General features: G+C 47.8%; 1 protein-coding gene and 1 long non-coding RNA gene across 4 annotated transcripts in view; one reads left to right on the top strand and one right to left on the bottom strand.

Moving 5' to 3' along the window:
• On the top strand, positions 1-9789 carry LOC106783018 (uncharacterized). 2 transcript variants are annotated; one of them, XR_011437236.1, is made up of 4 exons: positions 894-1100; positions 5241-5681; positions 6602-7384; positions 9443-9789. It is a non-coding gene; the product is annotated as an uncharacterized lncRNA (long non-coding RNA). The 2 variants fall into 2 exon arrangements; XR_011437237.1 differs by lacking the exon at positions 5241-5681 and having other exon boundaries at positions 1-1100.
• Positions 7624-12163, bottom strand: part of CYTL1 (cytokine like 1) — a 23852-nt gene continuing 19312 nt past the window's right edge. Inside the window, exons 4-7 of one of the 2 annotated variants that reach the window (XM_070262724.1) lie at positions 10852-11721; positions 8992-9036; positions 8724-8852; positions 7624-8284 (exon numbers count right to left, since the gene is read on the bottom strand). In XM_070262724.1, the coding sequence (XP_070118825.1) occupies positions 8201-8284; positions 8724-8852; positions 8992-9036; positions 10852-11082 (489 nt within the window). In that variant the 5' untranslated portion in view covers positions 11083-11721 and the 3' untranslated portion in view covers positions 7624-8200. Of the gene's footprint in view, positions 8285-8723; positions 8853-8991; positions 9037-10851; positions 11722-12163 lie in introns of those variants that run through there. The other variant, XM_001499643.5, reaches the window with a different exon arrangement.

A 12163-nucleotide genomic window follows, 5' to 3' on the forward strand; every position in this document is an offset into this window, starting at 1 on the left:
ATTATTCTGGCTGCTGTGTGGGAGCTGGATGGCAGGAGGCAAGAGTGAAGGCTGAGAGCCCGCAGTCAGCCCAGGCAAGAGGTCGCGATGACCTTGCCCAGGAGATTGGCATCAGGTATGGAGAAAAGAGGGTTCAACATATTAGTCAGGGTTCCCAGAACCAACAGGAGACATGACGTCAGCGGCGCCAACGGTGTAAGTCCTGCTCTGATGGCAGGAGATACCGGATGGCCCAGCTTAGCAGTCAGGCAGAGAGAAGAAATTCTCTCTCCCTCAGCCTTTTGTTTTATTCAGGCCTCCAACAGATTGGATGAGGCCCACCCACACTGGGGAGGGCAACTGCTTTACTCATTCTGCTGACTCACATGTTAACCTCATCCAGAAACATCCTCACAGATGCGCCCAGAATCACGTGAACCAAATCTCTGGGCACCCATGGCCCGGCCAAGCTGACACACAAAATTAACCATCATGTTCAATACATGCTTTGGAGGCAAGAAGTAGAGGACTTGCTCATTAATTGTAAAGATGGGAGGGAGTGAGAAAAAGAAATCAAGAAATAGAAGCCCACGTTTTGTTGGGAGCAAATGGTGCATTGTACAGAGACAGGAAACACCAACGGGTGAGAAGAGACGCGCTGACTTTAGACAAGTTAATTCTGAGACACTTGGGACACAGCCAGGGGGATGAAGGATGACAGGTGGTTGGAAAATTAGCCTGAGCCTCCTGGGGGAGTCTGAGCAGAAGGCGTGGATTTGGTGTCATAAACATGGAGATAAAGTTGCAGCAGCCGAGGAGGACAGGGGAGGGAGTATGGAGAGGGGAGAAGCGCTGGTCCAGGACGAAATGCTGGGGCACAGCAGCATTCAGAGGTGGGAGGAGTCAGCAAGGAAGAAGGAGACCGAGCAGACAGGAGGAAAGCACGGAGCCAGGAGAGCGTGGGCACCGAGTCCAGAGAGACTCAGGGTCAGTGAGGATGAAGGCAGAAAAGGCGCTGCGGATGGGACCGCATGGAGCACACGGATGGTTTTTACAAGAGCAGCTCGGTGGGCGTGGCAGGGTCAGAAGTCAGACTGCAGCGTACAAGGAACGAACAGGAGGTGAGAAAACTCAGATTTTATCCTGAGGGCAATGGGGAGCCACGGAAGGATTGTAAGCCAGTGTGGTACCTACTCAGATTTGGTCATCCGGGGAGTGCAAGGACAATGGGTTGGGGGCAGTAAATAGTGGGAAGTCACAGAGAATCAGAGGGTACCTCAATCTGAAATGAGAAATGCTCCACAGTTTGAATCCATACCTGCTCCCCCCCGCCTCCGCATCAAGATTTGATGATGATGATGATCAGGATGAAGATAAGAATGACAGTAGCAGTGGCTAACGTTATTGTTTGCTGAGTGTCGGGTCTGCGCTCAGCAATTTACGTGACTTTCTTTACTGACTCCTCACCACAACTTTCTGGGGACAGGACTGTTACTATTCTCCTCCTGAGACTGGGAAAGTGAGGGGAAATGGAAAGACAGCAAGTAATTTGCTCCAGATCACTCAGGTAGAAGGTAGAAGGTCAGGGAGGCAACCAGAGGAGTGGGGGCAGATGACGAAGGACCTTGAGACCACTGTGAGGACCTTGGCTTGTACTCTGAGTGAAATGCGAGCCACTGAAGGGTCTTGAGCCGAGGAGGGAGGTGAGACGACTTCCATTTTAATGGACACTCTCGTGGATGCGCTGAGAGTAAGCTGTATCAGGGCAAGGGCAGAAGCAGAGACGCCGTTCAGGAAGGTCTTGCAGAAATCTGGGGAAACAAATGTGAGAGCCCTTGGACGAGGTTGGCAGTGGTGGAAGCAGTAAAAGGTGGTCAGATTCTGGGTATCTTTTGAAGTTAGAGAGAACAGGATTTTTTGATGCATTGCATGTAGATGATGTGAGAAAGGGGGGAGTCAAATTTGACTGCCAGCTTCTTTGTCTGGGCACAAGGACGCCTGGTATCTAAAGACACGAGACTAACGGCATCACCAAGAGTGAGTTCAGGCAGAGGACAGCAGAGGAGGGAGGGGCGAGCCTGGATCGCAGCAGCGCCGAGAAATGAGGAGACGAGGAGGAACCAGCAGGGGACTGAGAAGGGGGACCAGTGAGGTGGGAGAGAATCCGAGGGGTCCGGGGCTCCAAGTAAAGAAAGTGTGTCAAGGAGGAGGAGGTGACTGACCGGCTCAAGTGTGATGATGATGAATGTAAAAGTCTAATGATAAGAGAGAACGTAGACCAGAAAAGACAGTGTCGTTCTCTAGGGGACTCAGCGATGGTCTCAGAGGACAAGTTACACTTGAGCAGATGGAAGAATTGTGCAGTTTTCAGGGGGGAGGGTCGGGGGGGGGGGGAGACAGCCCGGCATGTGCTTAGACAAGGAGATCTGAGAAGATTTGCAGTATTTAGGAAATACTGAGATGAAATGCCTACAGAAATGGGTATGCGTGTATATGTGGGACATGGTGTGGGGTGAAACAGCAATGGGTGAGATCAGAGACGGCCAAGGCCAGACCAGGGGAGCCTTATGAGGCGCCCTGGGGGCATCAGGCAGAGGGGCATGGGAAGCAGTTCTCCCCTTTAGCAACATCCGTCTGGCTCTGGGTGGGGGCGGACTGGGAGGAAGTCAGGACTCAGGTTGGGGAGCCATTGCTGGGGTCCCGGGGGAGGTGAGGAGAAGGATTTATCTTACATGGTGATTTTATCTTGGAAGAGGGAGTCTACAGACTTTTGTACTGCAGCACTCTGATGAACCAAAGTCTATAAGTTTTTAAAAGCTTTTTAAAAGTTCATAAGTTCTTAAGCAGCTACTGTATTTGCTTTTGCTGCTCTTGGAGCTAATTAGAACTAATCAGAACTCTTACTAGGGTCCAGACGTTGTAAGTGCTTTAAACGTGTAAATCTGTATTATCCCACAAACAAAACTATGAAATTTTGTTATTATCACCCCCATTTTACAGATGAGGAAACCGAGGCACAAAGAGGTACGTATATTGCCCACTGACACACAGCTAATGAGTGGCTCTGCTTTGTGTCCTAGGTGAGTTAAATGAGTTGAAGAAATAGGACATAGGCTCTAACACTTAACAAGCCCATGAGAAAAAAGAAATCCCCTTCTGATGGGGAAGCCTCAGGGGAGAAGGACCAGGGATGGCCAGACTCTCACTCGGGAGAGCTAATGGTGAGGTGAGGCCCATCCGAGGATTGAGTTCTGAGCAAAGGCTGGATGTCACGTTCTGTGAAGCTTCTGAACTAATGGCGAGGTGGTAAAGAGCAAATGGAGAAGTCGAGAGATGCAGAGAAGGTAGGGTTGACCAGTTGGCGATGGATAAAGATGGAGAAGGAGTCCAGGATGATCCCCAGACATCTGGCTTGGCAATGGGCTGGTACTCATGGGGAGGAGCAATGTCCTTATTTGTCGTCTTTGAAATCCAAAGCAAAGGGACCCCTTTGGGAACTGACAACGTCCAACCATTGGCTCCCAATCTTTCTTCCTAACAAGAGATTCTCCTTTGTTTGACCTGGTTACACAGCTGGTGTCGGAACAGAGACACTTTGCCCAAGTGTCCCTGGCAAGCCTTACCACAACTACCATTGTTTACACCCCATCCCGCTGCATTTTCAGCTCCGCTCCTGAGCTCCCAACCACATGTTAGTGTTAAACCACCGGTCTCCACCAGGAGTCTCCGTGCCTTTGGCTACGTTGTGTCTTCTGCTTCCACCCCTTTTCAGCTTACCAAGTTTCCAGTCCTATTTCAAGACCTTGTTCAAATGCCCAGTCCTCTAAGAAACTCTTCTGCCCCATCTCAGGCAGAATTACTCGCTCCTTCCTCTGCTGTCTCCTCCATTTTGCAAATGTCTCCTCTGCTAACCTAAGAGGAAATATTCTTTGCTTTTCATCTCAGTATTTGCCGAGTTCATAATAAGCACTCAGTAAACAGTGAAGAAATAAACAAATGCCTGAAATGAGTAAATTTGTTCTCGTCTTCACTGGTTTGTTTTGCTACCTAGAAATAGCAGAGGGTTAGAGAGCCACGAAATGAAGACTTCTAGCCCTTGCCTTTTGTCTGGAATCCCTTGCTACCACTTATCTGCTGTCTGGGGAAATCACTTACCTTTAAGCCTAGTGTGTTGCCTGCGCTGTTACTCAGGGTTGCCGACACCCACCCGGCCGCAGTGTTGTGAAGGTTCAGCGGGCCGGTGTGTGACGTGCCGCCGGCCCCTCCACAGTTTGTCTCCAGCAGGAGGTGGTGGATGGGGGTGGTGGTAACAAAGACTTAGTTTGTTGCATGATTTTCCTTGTGAAGGGGTTGTCTCTTGAAAGGATGATCACTGTGGGTTGAATTTTGTCTTCCAAGAAGATATGTTGAGGTCCTAACCCCATATGCCTGGGAATGTGAGCTTATTTGGAATTAGGGTCTTTGTTATCAAATTAAGATGAGGTCACCTTCGGTAGACCGGGCTCTAATCCAATAATTGGTGTCTTTACACGAAGAGGAAATTGTGTTTCTTTTGTCTTGTTTTTTCAGCTTTGTTGAGGTGTAATTGACAAATAAAATTGTACATTTTTAAACTATACAATGTAGTGACTTGACATAGGTTATAATTTGCGAAATGACTACCGCAATCCAGTTAAATTAACATAGCCATCACCTCACATAGCTACTTTGTGTGTGTGTGTGTGGCGAGAACACTTAGGGTCTACACTCCTGGCAAATGTCAAGCACACAACACAGTCCTGGTAGCCGTGGTCACCGTGCCGCGCTTTAGAGCCTCGGGTCTTGTTCACCTCCTGACTGGAGGCTTGGACCCTTTGACCAGCCTCTCTCCGTCTTCCCCAGCCCTGCAGCGCCTGGTAGCCACCATTCTACTCTCTGTTTCTATGAGTTCAACTTTTTATTTTTATGTTTTAGATTCCACATATGAGTGAGATCATACAATATTTGTCTTTCTCTGTCTGGCTCATTTCATTTAGCATAATGTCCTATAGGTTCATCCACCTTATTGCAAATGGAAAGATTTCCTTCTTTCTCATAGCTGCATAGTATTCCATTGTGTGTGTGCGTATACATAGATAGATAGTTAGATAAATCACCTTCTCCATTCATGTATCCATCAAGGGACTGTTAGGTTGTTTCCGTATCTCGGCTATTGTGAATAATGCTGCAGTGGACATGGGGGTGCAGCTAGCTCTTTGAGATATTGATTTTGTTTCTTTCAGATATATATCCAGAAATGGGATTGCTGGATCATGTGGTAGTTCTATTTTCAATTTTTTGAAGCACCTCCATATTATCTTCCACAGTGGCTGCACCAATTTCTATTCCTACCAACAGTGCACAAGGATTCCCTTTTCCTCACATCCTCGCCAAAACCTGTGATCTGTTGTCTTTCTGATGAAAGCCATCCTAACAGGTGTGAGGTGATGATTCATGGTGGTTTTGATTTGCATTTCCCTCATAATTAGCCATACTGAGAACCTTTTCCTGTACCTGCTGGCCATTTGTGTGTCTTCTACAGAAAAACGTTTATTCAGGTCCTTTGTGCATTTTTTAATTGGACTATTTGGGATTTTTTGCTATCAAGCTGCAAAACTTCTTCATATGCTTTGGATATTAACCCCTTATCAGATTTACGGCTTGCAAATATTTTCCGCCATTCGGTAAGTTGCCTTTTCATTTTGTTGATGTTTCCTTTGCTGTGCAGAAGCTTTTGAATTTGATGTAATCCCATTTATTTTTGCTTTTGTTGCCTGCGCATTGTTAAGACCAATGTCAAGGAGCTTTTCCCCTATGTTTTCTCCTGGTCGTTTTACGGTTTCAGGTCTTACATTTAAGCCTTTAATCCATTTTGAGTTAGTTCTTTGGAGCGGTGTGAGATAGGGGTGTAGTTTCATTTTTTGCACGTGGCTGTCCAGTTTTGCCAGCATCATTTATTGAAGAGACTGTCCTTTCCCTGTTGTATGTTTTGGTGCCTTTGTTAAAGTTGGTTGACTGTCTATGTGTGGGTTTATATCTGGGGTCTCTGTCTGTTCCATCTGATCTATATGCCAGCACCATACTGTTTTTAATTACTGTGGCTTTGCAATATAGTTTGAAACCAGGGAGTGTGATGCCTCCAGCTTTGCTCTTTGCTCTCAAGATTGCTTTGGCTGTTTGGGGTCTTTTGAGGTTCCATATGAATTTTAGGATTGCTTTTTTGTAATTCTGTGAAAAATGCCAGTGGAATTTTGATAGAGATCGTACTGACTCTGTAGGTCCCTTTGGGTAATATGCACATTTTAACAATATTCTTTTCGTCTGTGAACACGAGATAGCTCTCCATTTATTTGTGTCTTCCTCAATTTCTTCCATCAGTGTCACTTAGTTTTCAGTGTACATGGCTTTTACTTCTTTGGTTAAATTAATTCCTATGTATTTTATTCTTTTCGATACTATTGTAAATGGGATTGTTTTCTTAATTTCTTTTTCTGATAGTTTGTTGTTAGCGTGTAGGAATACGACTGATTTTTGTATATTGATTTTGTGTCCTATAACTTTACTGAATTTGTTTATTAATTCTAACAGGGTGTTTTTTGTGTAGTCTTTAGGGTTTTCTCGATATAAGATCATGTCAGCTGCAAATTTTACTGCAAAAAGAGGGAATTTTGGACAGAGAGACACAGATAGAGGAAGAACACCATGTGTTGATGAGGGCAAGATTGAATCAATGTGTCTATAAGCCAAGGATTGCCAGGAGCCACCAGAAGCCAGCAGGAGACAAGGAGGTTCTCTCCTAAAGCCTCGGCGAGAGGAGGACCCTGCCAGCACTCAGATTTCAGAGTTTCCAGCCTCCAGACTACGAGACAAGAAATCTCTCTCATTTCAAGCCGCCCAGGTTGTGGTCCTTTGTTATGGCGGCCCTCGGAAGGCAAGGCGGTGCTGCTGTGGTCTAGTGGCTCTAAATAGACAATAACAACCTAATCAATCATTCTCATAAATCGTCTGAGAAGTCAGAGGCATCTAAGACTAGTGAGGAAAAGCAGGGACCATCTGTGCAGAAGTGGGCAAAGGAGACAGAAAGATCCCAGGGTAACACGTGAATTTAAAAGAGGATTAGCATTTGGAATATTTTTCAAACATTCAATTACTTTTCTGAGATTTTATCATTGGGTTTGTGAATTAATTAAACAAGCCTGCTTCACCTGCAGAGAGCCAGCGAGGGTGCACTGGGAAGATCGTGGCTTTGGAGCCCTGGAGCTCAATGTAGGCTCCTCCACTTACCAGCTGGTGACTTGGGGCAAGTTTCTTAATCTACACGAGCCTCAGCTTCCTAGGATGCCGGTCTCCAGGTTTGCCATGAGGACTCAGTGAACTGATGTTTGCGGTAAGTGCCAGATACTGTACTGCCATGGGTAGAATGCATGTCCGTCCCTAAATGTAAGTCAGAGCATCTCCCAGTGCTTTGAGGATGGACATTCACACAGGCGGATTGAAGCAGACCCAGAGACACCTGTTCTTCATGGGAAACGGGAGAAAGATGCATCTTGCTCAGAGCAGCAACTTTCAGAAACAGCATGGAATAAACATGCTGACGTCCACCTTGGACAAACAGCAGGACACATGTTTCTTACTGTAAAGATAGTCTTTATTTGATTTTTATCACCTTTCAATGAAAGTTCCCATCAGCACTACATAATTATGAACCTTGCAAATACATTTTATAGGCAGTAAAATTTCTCTAAAAATGATAGAGTACTATAAGGAAAGTTTGTGGTGGGAGAAAGTATAAAATAGAAGCTTTGTTAAATGTAAGCAGGTTCCTAACAAGAAAGAAAAATGGTTCCATGACTCCATTCAAGCAGTACTACAAACATGCTATTTTGCTTGTTCTCAAGCTAGTTGTTCATAAAAGAGAAGCTGGTTTGCCCTTTTCTTCTTAGCAACCAAATAAATGTGCTCATGTATCTAACCATCCTGGCAGGACAAAACCAAGGGAATGAGAGGCAAGGCTTCTAACTCTGTTCAAAGTAGGTTCCAGGGTGGGGGACACAAACCCTGCTCTCCGGAAGGAGGAGACACACGTGACAGTTTCAGATGCTACAGGAACAGGGAGACCTGTGGGGCCATGGCGTTAGCCCGGTGTGTCTGGGCAGCCGACGTAACTTCAGCTCCTGGGGGTCTCTCTCTGGTGGGGGCTGCCTTAGCTCTGGTGACCTGGCAGGACCGTGGTCACTGGGATTGGGTATTCCAAGGCATTGCAGTCATCCGACAGGAAGACCAAATCCTGAAAAAGACGTGCAATGGGCAGGAATGTTACTGAAGGTGGCCGCAGAGCCCATGCACAACGATAGGACTCTTGGTTATCCTAAAGACTCTTCAATTACTCCCCTGTGTGTGGAAACGTCCCAGCCCTTACTCTCCCAAGGAGAGCTGCTCACATCTTTCTTCACATTCCCACTGAATCTCATATATTCTTTTATTATTTATTGAATTCACTCACACAGTGGTTGAGCAGATGAATAGATGGATAGACGCGTCAGGGAGTGAATGATTGCATCCTTAATTACGGAGTGACAACTCTGGACCAGGCATTGGGGACACCAAGAGTAACAGCTCCAGACCTCACCTCCTTCCCACCCCCATCCCGAGCCCTCCTCTTCTAAAAGCTTTGAAGGTCTCCGCTAATAACAAGTAGAAAGAGAATTTTTCATGGCGTCACTCACTCTCCTGCAGAACGAGTTCATGATGGTGTACAGTTTCCGTACTTTGTCCTTCAAGGCATCCACCTGGGCCACTCGCCAACACTGGGGCGAGCCCGCGAAATCCCGGAGCTTGGCCAGCACACAGTAATTCTGGGAGCGACAGCAGGGAGGGGTCTTGTGGGAATCGTCAGCAGCCAGGGGGACGGGAGCTGGGGGCCCCTGCATGCCGCTGCACAGGATCCCTCCCACCTCCATGCCGCCCCCACCCGGGCAGGGAGACCCCTCTTACGTGTATGTCCAGGTACAGCCTGGGCAGGTATCTCACACACGGCTCCTGCAGGAAGGGATATGGGTTGCTGTGATGGCCACAGGGACACACCCTCAACCCGGGGACAGAAGGCTCTCTGCCAGCCCTCCAACAGCCAGACGAGCCTCAGATCTTTCCTTGGTGCTGACCTGCACAGTACCTTCTTATACCATATGCTACATCCCTCCAAAAATGGGAAACTGCTCTTCCAGAATTGGACTTTTCGAGTGCAACCTTCACATCATTTACTGTGAGTCAGGGAACTGTCAGACATATGGACACACACGTACTCATGTATGTGTATGTATATTTAAACAGTTCTATAACTGTAGTCTACAAATAGTAACATATATACAATATATACTATAGTAACAGAAAAGTGCATGGATGTGTGGGCTTTTCTATTACTCTATTTGCTTTTGCTTCTGTGCAGGACTGAACGCCAGAAGATCCAGCTGCTGGTCCTGCCCTAACAGTAATTACCCATCAGTAATTCCCAGTGTGCCCTGGGCAGGCGTCCTTCTTCTATGTGACTCAGTTTCCCAGTTGTGAGATTAAAGAATGAGAACACCTAACTTCTCCCTCCAGCTGTGCAGCTAGCTCTGAGCCTGTGAACTTCTTTTTGCATTTTAAAATCAGATTCCTTTAAAAGACGATTGCTCTGCAAATGTAATAACCAGGAATTCATGGGTAAATCGTGGTGCAATTATGCAACAAAATGTCGTTACAAAAGAATTTTACCTTATTTGATGGTGTCATTAAAAAGAAAATTGCAAAGCTGCTGTGCTGTTCGATCCAATTTGTTTACACAGACGCGCGCGCAAGCACCGCACAGATGCCCCTGCATAGACCGAAAGCTGACATACCGCCCTCCAGAGTGTTATGGCAGCTTTTCCCTCTAGGTGGCAGAATTGCAAGTAACTTTTATTTTCTTCTTTGTTCTTTGTGCATTTTCCAACCATGCTACAAAAGTATACGACTTTTACAATTAGAAAAAAAATACACATCATTTAACTTTTACAAAAGAAAATTCAAAGAGGGTGTTAGGGTATCATAAACCCCATGTCTGGGAAACACCACATTTTGTTTGAACTGTTTGCAAGTGGTAAAGAGACACTTTTAAATGTTACCAAAGCTTTGAATGAAGTTTAATTCCCTTCTTTCCTAAATTCACTTTGTTGCTACGCTGGATGAGCAGTCAGGAGGCCCAGTCTCGTGCGAGCCGCCCCTCTGGGACTCCCCTCTCTGAGCCCCAGGTCTTCCTCCTGAAACGGTGGTGCGAACAGCCACGCATCCCCTGGCAGGCTCTGCCCTGCGCTGTGTCTGCATTCACTCCTTGAACCCTCTCGGCCGCCTGAAGCTCTGCTATGTCCCTCCACAGCTGGGGACACAGATTCAGGCTAAGGAATGTGCCCAGGGTCCTACGGCAGGTACGGGGTGGAGCCCAGTTCTGGGAGTCAGCCCCTCAGGGCACGTGGGCTAGTGCAGAGAATAAATGAACCTCATTCTTTGGTCCTCCTTAAGACTAGAGTTCTAGACTCTATGGGCAACTTTTTTCTTTTCTTTTTTTACACTTTACAACAGATCTTTTGATATCTGCTAGCCAGTTAAAACAAAAATTGTGATGTCTTTAATTACTTCTCCTTGGATTTAAAAGCAAGTGCAAACCATCGGTACCATATTTAATAGCATGGGAATAAAGCACAAATATCTTTGAGATTAACAGTAAAGAAGATTAACAGAAAAGAAAAACAGCATTCTGTTCCTGATCCAAAGGCAGGTTTTCAAGAAGGGGGTCTGCGTAGAACCTTCTGGTCTGCAGGCGGGCTGCGGGGCACTCACCGCGGGCTCTGTGGCCTGCAGGCTCTGGAAGTCAGCGGTGATCTCCCGGCTCAGGGTCAGCATCCTAGAGTAGCAGGTCGGGGGAGCGGGCCTTGCAGCAGGGGGCCCGGCCAGGAGCAGCAGCAGCAGGGGCAGCAGCTGGGGCGCCATCCTGCAAAGGTGGCCTGGCTGCAGCCCCAGGCTGGCCACCCCTTTAAGCAGCTGCCTGGGGGTGGTCCTCCACGCCTCCATTTCCTGTGGGGCCCAGCCAAGACTGTGGAGCACGCCCACCCAGCAGGCTGGGGACACTGGAGCCTTTCAGACCCGAAGGCCCCCCCGTTTTGAGAGGAGGGGCTGCATGGGGGGTGTGTGGGACACCTGGAAGGGAAGCAGGGTCCTCCTCTTGCACACTTTCAATAGAAGCTTCTCTCTCGGCAGGGGCATTTCCTGAATTGGCAGGACTGGCAGATGAGGGGGTGGAGGACAAGCGGAAGACAAGGATAGATGAGCGCGAGGTTTGGTCAGAGACAGCGGTGCGCAGTCAGGCCCCTCAGAATGGGGACCGTTTTGTAAAACTGGCTGATCTCCTGGAGCAGAACTGGGAGAAGGAAAGGGGCCAGAAGTGATGGATTGGGGGAGCATCAATGATCAGGGCTTGGGGTCAGGCAGCCTGGGTGTCAGGGTCCACCGACCCCCGACCAACCAGGGGAACCTTGGGTGGTCACTTGCCCTCTGCATCTGGAAGATGGGCTCGTGCTAGTGCCCGTGGTGGCGGAGGTGTGAGTGTCTTCAAGCTCGCAGCACAGGCCCCGGCACGGAGCCCAGCCTCGGGAAGCGTTGGTTCTCCCGCTGTGCATCTCTTCTGGGGACGACGTTCTGCAGGCAGCTCTCCTGGAAAAAGCACCAGTCAAAGGAGTAAGCTCTCTCCTTAGATGTTCGCTCGCTTGGTGCTATACATGGTTACCCACTTCTGGTAATGACCTTGGGCAAGTTTCTTAACTCTTTCCTTCCTCTCACGTGTGAAGTGAGAGTGACAAGAGCACCTCACTCACAAGACCACGGTGAGGAATCAAAGACACTGAGCCGGTATCACTGTCTGAGCTCATGTGAAGGTCTCCATTCCTATGAGTGTCCCCGAGAGGTGGGTGCCATGCAGAAAACAGTCCCATTTTCCAGATGGAAAATTGAGGCTCAGAGAGTTCCAGCAACTCGCCCAAGGTCACAAAGCTGGAGGCAAATGGTCCAAGACGACTCCATGCCCTGTCCTCTTTCCATCCTTCCGGTCTCCAGTGTGGAACTGGGGGGGAGCAGGACTCTTGCCATCAGAAATGAG

Source organism: Equus caballus, chromosome 3 (assembly GCF_041296265.1).
Source record: "Equus caballus isolate H_3958 breed thoroughbred chromosome 3, TB-T2T, whole genome shotgun sequence".
Classification (NCBI taxonomy): domain Eukaryota; kingdom Metazoa; phylum Chordata; class Mammalia; order Perissodactyla; family Equidae; genus Equus; species Equus caballus.